Source organism: Exophiala oligosperma (genome assembly GCF_000835515.1).
Source record: "Exophiala oligosperma strain CBS 72588 unplaced genomic scaffold supercont1.26, whole genome shotgun sequence".
Classification (NCBI taxonomy): domain Eukaryota; kingdom Fungi; phylum Ascomycota; class Eurotiomycetes; order Chaetothyriales; family Herpotrichiellaceae; genus Exophiala; species Exophiala oligosperma.
The window spans coordinates 1-11,756 of NW_015622843.1; the positions used below are offsets into that span (position 1 = coordinate 1).

The 11,756-nt window shown below is 47.7% G+C and overlaps 2 protein-coding genes across 2 annotated transcripts; both read left to right on the forward strand.

Annotated features, from left to right (window-relative positions):
- Nucleotides 1–67: 67 nt before the first annotated feature.
- PV06_11300 (uncharacterized protein) lies at nt 68–2,812 on the forward strand (the record flags this gene model as incomplete). Its single annotated transcript, XM_016412947.1, has 4 exons — nt 68–620; nt 2,025–2,232; nt 2,280–2,316; nt 2,363–2,812. The coding sequence occupies 4 exons, from the start codon at nt 68–70 to the stop codon at nt 2,810–2,812; spliced, it is 1,248 nt and encodes a 415-aa protein (XP_016256661.1).
- A 7,227-nt stretch (nt 2,813–10,039) lies between these two features.
- On the forward strand, nt 10,040–10,843 carry PV06_11301 (uncharacterized protein; the record flags this gene model as incomplete). Its single annotated transcript, XM_016412948.1, has 1 exon — nt 10,040–10,843. One exon carries the CDS (start codon nt 10,040–10,042, stop codon nt 10,841–10,843), a length of 804 nt encoding a protein of 267 aa, XP_016256662.1.
- Between the last annotated feature and the right edge of the window lie 913 nt (nt 10,844–11,756).

Below are 11,756 nucleotides of genomic sequence, written 5' to 3' on the forward strand. Positions count from 1 at the left end.
AGTGCCACCCTTGGCTGGAATCGAGGAGCAATGTTGCAACTTTGGCCTTAACTGCGAATCGTACTTCATGTCAACTCAAGTCCTGATGGACGTCAAGTTATTCTTCGGCACACAAAACTCTCAAAACCAGGTCAGTTGGACTCAATACGGCACAGGCTTCCGGATCTCGGTCGCGAACGAAATGTACACTAAGCACGCATTCATGAGCCAGTTGATTGGCTGTATGAAGTCGAGGTATTCGGCGCACTCGGAGATGGAAAAGTTCTCGAACCTCACATTTGAATTGTCAGCACGTGAATCCGACATCGACAACGAGACCATTTTCGATGTCACCTGGCTTGGAGAAACCCACCCGGAGTGTGTCTTAAGACACTACGGCTTTCAAGCAAATAATCCTACAAGTGATGGGCTGTGGGATGGCGAACTTGGTCCGCACGTCTGGCAAATTGCGGTATTTGCTCATGAGAGTTCGGAATCCTCACCATGGGGCTTAAAGAGTCATCTGCAACCTGGGAAAGCTATACAGTCGTTTACAATAAAGAGGTCCTCCAAACGCCGAAACGATAGATTGGCTCAAAGACTATATCGCATCCTACGAGCAAATACTAGAATGTTCAAGGGTAAGTTAAGGCATCCCAGAGGTTTCAGATATCTATCACGAAGCTAGAATCTAGTTGTGCGTTCCTTCCTCTATCGTTTTGAGACTAGTTCAGAAGCTCTGCTGCCTGCTGTGTAGACTGGAACAGGGAAGGAGGATACTGTCATGTTTGTCGTGAAAGAAATTTCGAATAAACGAGACAAAAGTCCCTGACTCGAAATATTACATGGTTTCTGGCTTTGTTACATCAACACAAGCACTGTGGCATGCCGATACTGCCAGATGATGACGTTAAGCGCCAAAGTACCGCACCTTTGTACTCTAGCTCACATGTACCGTATTTTCTCCTCGATTTCAAGTCCTAACTTTTTGATCTTGTAGCGCTATGCTGCGTTCACCCGCCCTTTTCACAATAGCACTCGCACTGCGTTGGTGTTTCAGAGGCGTGATATTATATTTCTGATGCATGGTTCATGGATTTTGAGGACGTTGGAATTCAGACTACCCTGCCCTGTTCTTGCTATGTACCCTATGGATTGATAGGTTCGAAGAACCAGACTTAGCTGGACCTAGAGTTGGGAGGAATCGAGTCGATCTTCGACATCCTCCCACACTGCCCACCACCTCCAAATATCCTTCTCCCATCCTGATTCAAGCCTCGCAACGCCGGGCCAGCCAAGCACATGAGACAGATTTCCTTCTCGATTCTCCCACCACGTCAGAACTCCCGGACTAGGTACCCAAGAACGGACTGTATAGTCTCGGTTTCGAAACGGACCTGGTCCTCCAGGAGCAGGAGCATTCCAAAACTGCGGGGCCCTGTTATGAGAAGGTCCTAGCTCGATCGTGAGGCATGGAGGCTGCCAGCGCTGACCAGTCCAGCGGATCAAGAAGAGGCAATATGCTTCATCCTTTGAGATCAGAAGCACCTTGGTCTTTTTTGTTGCGAATCTTTTCTTTAAATGCAAAAAAAAACCTGAGCGCCGTAAACTGATCTCTCAAATCTCTTTAACACAAGGCACGCTGATGCTCGTCGAGATGAGAAGAGCGAAGTACTCAAGGTCACGCAATGGCTGCTTAAACTGCAAGTTGAGCCATGTACGCTGCGACGAGACATCTCCTCAATGCGGCAGATGTATTAAGAGCGGCAAGCGATGCTCCTACTTAGACAAAGCAGTGAACACATCCGAGAGACAATCAGACGACACATCACCGAGTTCTCCGGTCGACGAAACTAAATCTGAGGTCACCCAATCTGTCACATTGTCGCAGAAAATTCCGAGTAGTGAAGCGTGTCTTCTAGAGCATGCGCTTAAACTATCGAAGAATGAGTATGCTATATGGGGGCGAATCTTACCAATGTTAGACAATCCTGGCGCTGTTACGTTGTTGGACTCTAACATGGCGCACAGATGCCTTAAAATAGCTCCGACGGAAGCATTTGGGCAGTACTCTTTGCTGGGGTTTTCTGAGTCTCACCTTGGCTGGGAAAATGGGGGAAAGACTGCAGCCATAGCTCGACACTATCAAGCACTGGCTTATTCTGGATTACAAGGTATCGAAGTCGTTTCAAGCGAGAACTCAGAAGTTGTCCTGGCAGCTACGACTCTTTTACTTTGGCAAGCTCCGAACAGGTAAGGTGGTGCAGCTCCAGGCAAAAGCGACTCTCACACGAATTTAGGTTGAGTTGGCAACAGCTACGAAAGGGACTGTCGAATGTACGTTGATGATAAGGATTCTGTGACATCGCTAACGAGTCATCAGGTTCGAGAGGTCATGAAACCATGGGCCCACGAGTCACCGCTTGCCCATCACCATGGTGTGGCTGGATTGGTGCGAACACCACAGCCCGCACTTGTTAGTGAATATCGAGTGAGACTTCTCCGCGTTCTAAGTGAACTGCGTTCGCGATTCGAGGAGAGCGGACCGTCGGATGAGTCTTTGAGAATACGGTCTATTAGGGATATGGAATCAAGTTTACAATCCATCGAACAGAACTTCCAGGATCACCAACCGCTTCTGGAAATCCGTACTTTAGACTTGTCCGCCCTTTCTCAAGGTCTTTCACGCCTCTCCAATGCTCACCACGAGTTTTTTGGCCAAATTCACGTTGTGAGAAGCCTCGTTCTCTGGTTGCCACCATCAATTGTGGACACAGAAACAATTGAACCATTGGATCTCGTTCTCCTCGTGCTTGTGTATGCTGGGCGCTGATGGTAGAACTTTCGCTCCCAGAAGGTGGAGATCTATGTTTGGGCGAGCTGTCTCTTCGCGCACTGCTAAGCGATCAGATTCAGTTGGCGGAGGCTATAAGTTGGCAGGAGCTGGAGCCAACTCTTCAGACCGCAATCTGTTTGACCGATCGAATTGCGGCAGCGTACGAACAAGCGCGGGAACCTGTGGAGAACTCAGAAATCAATTAGCAAGTCGCGTAGGGTCCGATTGGAAGAGGACCACTCACTTTCTGTATGTGATGTTTGCACGCAGGCATCTGGAGATACTTGGAAATAGACGGTCGCAGTTGGACCTCGCATTCATCAATGACCTCATCGCCGGAAAGAGCCCCGCGTCTCCCAAATGCAACGGGAAGCGATGATGACGCTGAATATTGTTCGGAAAATGCAAGAGAGCAAGCGAAAGCAGGTTCAATTAAATAGAAGAAACGAAAGAAAAAGAAGCAAGGCGAAGGAGGGTTGAGTTGGAGCAGCTAAAAATGGGTAACGACGTCGTGGCAAACCCGAAAAGAAAGAGACAAGTGGCAAACAAATTCAGGAGACTAGGCGTCAGCGTGCAAAACGCATAGTTGAAAACCTATGTCCATCGAACCTTTGACGATGCTCGAGCGACTCGTATTCTCGATCCAAGGTGCAGCGGTGTTTGAACAACACATCATATGCGCGAACCAATTTCGAACTCCAGCAAAACAAGACTAGCAGACAACCTTCTCTCTCGCATCTCGCAGTCACTTGGATGTTGTACTATTTCTAACAACTATAGACCACTGTATCAACCATCGATCTTGGGTCTTGCTAACCTTTGAGAAGTATATGAATAGCTTCATTTGTTTTCATAAGACGATTTCGGGATCTTTTTATCCCCGTTCTTCTCTGTCGCCGAGCCCTCGTCTGAACTAGGTTTCGTTAGGATAACTATTCATTCAAGAGAGTTGACTCACAGGTAGGTGTGGGCATGTTTCCCACATTTCTGACATTTCTTGCCTCCCCAACACTCTTTGGTTGAGGCTGCGTCCTCTCGAATTAATCTTGGTGTTGACGATCTTCCTTGTTGCGTATTCTCCATTCGAATGGAATGTCTCGAAATGCAATGTGCCACCCAATAATACATTGAGAGGAGACAAGAAGCAAAGAGCTTACGAGAAGACACCTCATGAATATAAGGGTACGGACTAGTGGAAGCAATCTAGCCATACTTCTTCCAACCACCCTCCTAATGTTATGGCTGGCGTGAAAATCAAACCCCGAGCTCGTGCCTCAGACGCAGGCTAGAGCTTCGGACAAACCAAGTGCTATATTCGTGTAGATAGAGGTTGGACAAATAAGAATTCAAGGCTCGTGTGACAGGTGGCAGTCAAGATATAAGGCTTGCTACGAACAATTCATGCACACCAATCAAACTTTCAAGGGCGGCCATCACAGAGGTCGTCAACAGGCAACCATGTGGACCACTATTCGTTAGCTTTCAGGCTGGTGTGCCACATATTGTCAGACTCTCATCCAAGGGCGCGACTTTCTGGGCATTGTGATCGTATGTCAAGTAGAGCTCTGTGCATTACCAGGCTTTAGTGAAGCGCAAAGTGTAACATTGTGATCGAGACTGTTCTACCAACGCGCTACTGATAGAGCATCCTGGGAAGAAACAAATCGTACTAGAGCCCCGCCCTGTGCTGTCAGGCATGTCGCTTCCGTTCCAACAGGTTAGAGATCCACATCGCTAGCCCTTCTGAATCTTCTGGAAGCCGGACAGTACTTTCGATTTCCATCAAACCTCATGTTTCACGTTGGAATATCCCAAATACAATCAAAGAGATGGTCCAACAAAACGATGGCATTCTCCCAAAGTTGAGACAATCCTAAGTCACTGTTTGCGTCTGCATCTCTGTTATCTGAGGGCAGCCGGCAGGGTACTTCGATAGCAACGGGTGGCTGTTACCGGTCTGCGAGAACCAGCCTCTTCATACCGGATACAAACGAAGCCGCTGTTAGGTGCTTTGACATATTTAACTTTACCGTGCTAAGCGGTCTACTCACTGTGATAGCACGCTGTCGCAAAATTCTTCACTTCCAACTATTTGCTTTTGATTTGATTGCCTAGTGCCTCGCGTCTCAGAGGAGACTTACTATTATTTGTTCACCTGGGTTTAGTCTAGGAGGCCAGTCAGGTCTGTTACTGACGATTTCGCCTTGCCAAGGCCAATGCGTAGTGGCCTCCTATTTATAGCAGGATGAGACGTTTCTGGGGTTGCAGAGGCAAGGTGACGCCTCGCGACATCAGCTACTTCAGCTGTTGACTTGTACGATAGCTTTAATGGCTCTCAACAATTGTAGGAATAGCCAACACAGCTCTACACCGCGCCCAATAGAATCTGCCCGGATCGATGCAAAGTATATTAAGGCAAGGATGCCACGATGGTTGTTTGATTAATTGTTAAATGAACCCTTACAGTCTTGATTTTTCGGACTCAAAATAGTCGTTCCATTTCAAAGTATCTCGTTTACGCTCTCAGCTTACTTCCGATCCCTTGGACGATGACAACAATGGCGCACACTTTCGAAGCATTGCCATTCTATCCCACATCCGCACTACTTCCAATACTAAATGGAAAACATCAACAGTCTGTCTCAGAACTCACCGCCGTCACAAGCAAGAGCTTTATCAATGAGAAGAATATGTGGATTTGCTACAAGCAGAATCATATCACTATTTGTTGCTCTTTCTGTTGGGAACTCATTGACACTGATGGCTCCCTCTTTACTTCCAAGGGCACGATTCACCAGTTTGGATTGTCTATTTTTGCCAGAACAGAGAAAGGGGGCGATAGCGCTTCGTTACTTCACTATCCGACTACAACTCGCCACAAGAACAGCAGTACTGTACCTCGCCAAAAGGTTTTCACTCTTCACGATTATTGTGAGAACTCACGCACTGCCTCAACATCAATTAGCTGCACCTTCGAGAGAGTTCACTTCCAGAATGCATCATTTAAAGGACGATTGAGAGAACCGGAACGGTTTTCTCTTGTGGTTAAGGTCTCTGCCAATCTTTCAAGGGATCGAGAGGGTTGGGTCACCATCGCGACAAAGGAGTCTCATCCAGTGACTGTTCGCGGTCGCAGTCCGAGTTACTTTCACGCTAGCCGTTACCTTGTCACGCCGCAAAATCAGATATCTAATCTTCTCAAGCATGAATTGGTTGCGGGCTCAGAAGACGCTCATCACGACTCCTCCTCCTCTTGTCCAAGTGACAGGAGCCGATCTCTCTCCTTTCTATCGATTAACCTAGGCATGGCAGGCCCAGTTCAGAGGGTCCATTATCCGCAAGGGAAAAACGGCGAGAGTCTTGACTCTCCACGGTACGGAACAAGTTCTTGTCCACCGATTGTTTTGCCAAGCTTTCCGGAAGCATCACTCGAAATGGATCAGTGCCACAAAGGGGAAGCCCAATTTGATTGTATTGCTGGTAGGCAGATGTCTCCAGTAAACGAAGCTGGGCTCAATGATGATTATCAGTTGTTCATCGATGAAAACCCTTCAAACATCTTATCAGAAGATATGGGCTGGAAGTCCCCGCCACTATGTGGTGATTGTGGAATACAATAGACTACGACTTTACGAGATACAAGTAACAGAACGATGTGTCCAGCTCAACTAGAAAAGTACATATTGAATATTTCTATCTAAGCAATCCCACGTCTCTTAAAAGGGGCAAAGTACGTATACCCAAGCTCATAACGATGTGCAAGATGTCACTTGCTTGACACCGGAATAGGGAGCTGCGCTGCTCTCTTTGTTTCAGCTCATCAATTCATTCAGCTCGCGTGACCGTTTCCACGATCGCTGAACTGCCTCCAATTTGACATCAGTAGAAATGATGTGCCAATAACAACTCCTATACAGTGCGATAATCTTGAGGAATTAATACTCCAAACCGGAAGCGCGAGACCTCGTGGAACCAGAGGAAGACAGGAGCCAGATTTTGACCATAGAAAACCTAATTACATTGCGGACGTTTAGATGGCCGTGTATGCCTATAACATGGCTTTAAAGTATGTCAGATGAAGCATGGTTCACTCCGTGTCGCACCCTCGGTGGCGACGCGAACAAATGAATGCGAGTCTGAGACACCACTGTTGTCTCTTAGCTTCCTCCCGCTGCAGCTCAATCACCTCAACTATGTGCATGGATAGGTTCATCCCCGACTCACTGACACATGAGAGTAGTCATAAGGCCACTCGTTGTGACGCGTGTCTTTCCCTTATATGAGAGTGTTGTCTTCAGCCGCTCTCGACATCAACCCGATCGCTCTGCCCATCATCTTCTTAGAAGCACACCAGATCGCTTGATGGAGTTGTTGTTTAGCTTCAGGTGGGGATTAGGAGACAAGTTTGAAATGTGATGATCTAACTTCAAAGTCAGTGAACTCTTCCGATCCTTTTGCAAGTGGACGATGACACCGCTCATCAAACATTTGAGCCGATTGAAGCCTATTTGCAGCTGGCAAGTCGTCCAGCCTGATCGCGATGACAACCTCGGGGCAAAGAACGACAAAAGTTTTTCGAAAACTCGGGCACAGACCCGCTCTCTCTCTCTCTGCAACACCAGTATCTTGTCAAGCTCAGTTTCCCCTCTCGCAGACGACGAAACGATTGACTGCGATACGCCCCTCCAACGATGTGTCACGGCAGCCCTTCGACGCAAAGGTCTACCTTGACCATTGACAAACAGTATACAACCCGAATGAGGCAAAGAAGTCCACTAGGACGAGGCGAAATGACGGATGATGTGATCGGCGTTGGAACATATTCAAAGTGCATGTTGTAACAATTGTTACATACAAGTCGAGACCTAGTAATAGGCTCAAGTTGCTCCTTTTACAACGCCATTTAGACGCTCATTTTTACTCCCTAGGCCTATTTCAGAGGCGCTCGTTTGATGCGGCGATCAACTGAAGGAGGAATTTTCACTCCTTTTTACATAGAAAACAGCCTCCCAGTCATTGAGGACAGACTCGACGATACAACACATTGAACCCTCGACAGTCACATTGCCTAGTGGTTGCATTCCGTCTAATAAGAGTTAGCTAGTCTAAGGCTTTGAAATCAAATTGCTAGAATACTGCGGTATATCTTGGAGAGGAGAGCTGCCTAGGAGTTGGCAAAATAAGTCGTTGAGATCTTTTATATCAGGCTATCTGTATACTTTTCTGCGTAGTATACGGCGAGAAGATAACACAACAATACAGGCGACTACCTAACTCAAGTGTTTTTGATCTTTAACAGCCCGAAAAGAGGCGACCGATTTCCTATCAGAGTTACGCGATTCTCTACTCACGTCCAGTTTCTTAAATGTGAGCTCCACGATGTAATCTGAAGAAATGGTCCAAGCTTTTTCTAAATGTAGAGGAGGGGAGCAACACCAGCTTCTACCAGGGTGGTAAACACCCGGAAGTTCCACACAGGCCTCAAGATAACCAGCCTCCTCAAACGTGAGGCTACAGTATCTAAGGCCCAATAAGTCCGGCAAGAACTGCAAAAGTTCTCCACGCTAACGTAGCCGTACCATCCAATGATCTGCCTGGCCTTTTATTCCTGGCTGGTATCTTCCCAGTTATGCAGGGATGGTTTCAGCTTCGTAGACGCGCGACGCTTCCTTGCCCTCTGGAGCCAGAGTCGTGAAGCTGTCTCCTCCTCTTCGAACCTTTCCGGTCACATCCCACCTTCGAGATTTTCCTACGTCGCATTTTGATTGGCATCCGGTTTTGGAGGGTTTCTTGGTCGTCAAATTCCAGCCACACAGCCTTGAACGAAGTCATATAATCCTGTGGGTAGACCTTTTTGCTCTACAGTGCAATTGAGCAGTCTGCTGCTGACTATATTGCAGACTTTTCCTCTTATGTTCTCAGCCGAACTTTCTTCAATGGCAACCATGACACGACCAAGCGAGAACCCATCCCGACTTCATGGGCACCATAAACTTGACTATGAAGTGATCACACAAGAAGGAGGCACATTTATGGCCAGGTTAGCTGTTCACAAATTGGCTATGGCATCATCTAATCCTGTAGATCAGCAGATAATCCACGTCTGTTGCGGATTTGGGAATATGTACAGGGATGGAGATGGGTCAATGATAATATGAACCCTTTTACTCAGCATGGAATCAGGCGGGATCACGAAGATGAAATTGAGTCAAAAGGACAATTATATGAAGAGATCAGGGAAAACCTTCGACGCGATGTAGAGGCTGGTGCGAAACAGGTCAGAGAGTTTCGAAGCCCTAGCAAAGTGGAAAGTTCTCGAGCTCCCAAAGCGCAATTATGCCGGGCAGGCCGTACATGCGTCCGTGCGAAGTTCGAAATTCCTCTTCAGCCCAAAGTCATTGACGACAGCCCTCCGCCACGATACAATCGATACAACAAGCCTGAGCTTAAGATGTCATCCTGAAAGCGGTTCGCAAAGATGTCTTCTTTATTCGTGACATACTTTTTGGATGGGTCTCCACGTAGCTCTATGGCAATCAAAATACAAATCCGGAGAAAATGCTGTCTATGCCTTGTGATCATATTGATGTTCACGAAAACGAGACAACAGACAATGGTATGGCATCGTGACACCGGCTAATGTAAAATCACTTACCTTTTTCGGGTAGCTGCTCCGTACCTCCTGGCAGATGCCGATAATGCGCAGCTAATTACAAGACTGAGATGGCTGCGTGAGAACATAATGTCGCCATTCAGTACACCCTCATGGCAACTGCAATGGTTTCAAATGCCAACTAGGCAGTTCAAAGAGTTGGATCTCGGACTCCAAGACTCGGCCCTGGTTAGGTTACCCGATAGCAATGGGAGAGAAGATGACCTGTAGGTCCTGGCGTCGCTGTCACAGACAGAATACTTTGACCCTACTCATTTGCCTACATCCGCATCGAATCAACAGATCGTGCTAGCGTTTTGGATGTAACACAACCTATCTAAGCTGGTGGTTTAGGCCGCGCACCCAGGAGTATAAAATGGAAGAGGTTGGGAGGGATCAAAAGTGACTCGTGGAGAATACGCCAGCTGGTTTTCTCCTCGCCTTGCCTTCAAGCTTTCGAAATCTCTTTTCAATTTACTTGGGCCTGCCACGTGCTACCAAAATTGTTCGACAACAATAGCAGCTAGCCTTTTGTGCTGTCTTGTAACGACGTTCAAGCATACTCGACCAGTATGAATTGCTGTCCCAACGTGATATTGCATGGCACTTTCTACTTTACCTCGTGCCATGCCCGCCATCCACAAGAGAACGAGACACCGGACCCCTATCGGACGACTCACAACTCTTTCTTGGCTAAAGACAAAGAAAGGCTATTCAGACTAGAGTCCTCGCCTCCGCCTGAAACTTGTGGTATGAAAAGAGAGAGGACGTTTGCATATCAATCTAAGGACGGAGCCGGTGATCCAGATAGTAACGACGGATTTCACGGCTTGGGATACACCTCACCTCCTCGGTCGAAGAATTATGTCCATATCTACGATGACGACGATGACGACGATGACGACGATGACGACGATGAAGCTCGTAGGAACGGCTACGGACATCGAAGGGTTGACTTTCGTACGATGTCAGGCCCTCGTCATGAACGCGAGGATACTATCGATGAGCAATTATATCGATACAGCACTTCCCACTCTCCGCAGTCTTCACCAACAACGCCCGCCACGGAAGCAGATGCTGTCCGGGCCGGAATTCCCGCAGGGTATTCCGTCAAGCACTGGGATCCCATGGAGCTGCCTGTTATTCTATTGGGAAGTGTCTTCGACGCCAACTCGCTAGGCAAGTGGATCTATGACTGGACGGTAGTCCATTTCGGCGCCTCTACACCAATGGCTGATATGGCGGGGGAGTTGTGGCTACTCCTAATCAAACTTGCGGGCAAGATGAAAAAAGCCGAAGAGTGTGTCGGTCACATCCCTACGCTCAACGAACTTGAGGATGTCGAGTCCTTCCTTGAAAGAAGTTATTTGCTGTGAAACAAGTTCAAAAATCTCATCAGAGTTTGCGAAAGACCTATGCTGAAGCGTACAAATCGTCACGGCACAGGCAAGATGGGCAAGGACGGAGCAATGGAGTTCGTTAATACACTCTTTGGTAGGGATCGCCATCTGGAGTCAACTGAACGGATAATGAGCCAGATTCGACTTTGGACCAATCGTTTCATGAACTGTGAGGAGGCGATCAAGTATCAAAGAAGGCGTAAATAACCTTCGGCCCGGCGGGAAGCACTTTTACACGGCCACTTTAGTTCCTGCTTAGCAGGTGTCACATTCATTCGACTCTTTTAGCTTCCGCCTCGAGCTACACCGATATCGAGTAATCTAAAGTCACGGTTTACTGGGGTGCGTACGCTAATGTTCACGAGCCCTCTGTGGCCCTCTCGCCATACTCGTGAAATTCCCCGGAAGAGGTTGGATATGCGGAAGGAGACCGTGAAAGATGAAATAGTTGAATTTACTTCTGCTCATCTCGCCCCGCTAATCGCCAAAATGTGAGGTTCGTACACTACTTTTTGAGATTCGCTTGAATAAGGCAAGCTATAGCTGAGCAAGATGCTTCGCTAGATTCGGCAATCGAGCTTCCGCGCTTACACAACCTCAATCAGCGAATAGCAAGATAACTAGCGCTCCCTCTAAGCCTCTCCACTGTTCTCCATATGCTCATGCTGCAATCTTCGGCTCGGTTTCTCCTTCTTCCTTAATAAATTCTGCAAGGCGCTTCTTTGGCAACCGCCGCGCCACAAGAACAGGATCCCAGATGGAGTGCGACGCCTTGAAGATCTCCTCCATCTCTTCCAACGAACGGCCTGCAGTCTCCGGGAAGAAGAAATATATGCCAGGGACGATGGCTGCATTGATGGTGCAGTAGACGATGAAATACCGGTACGAG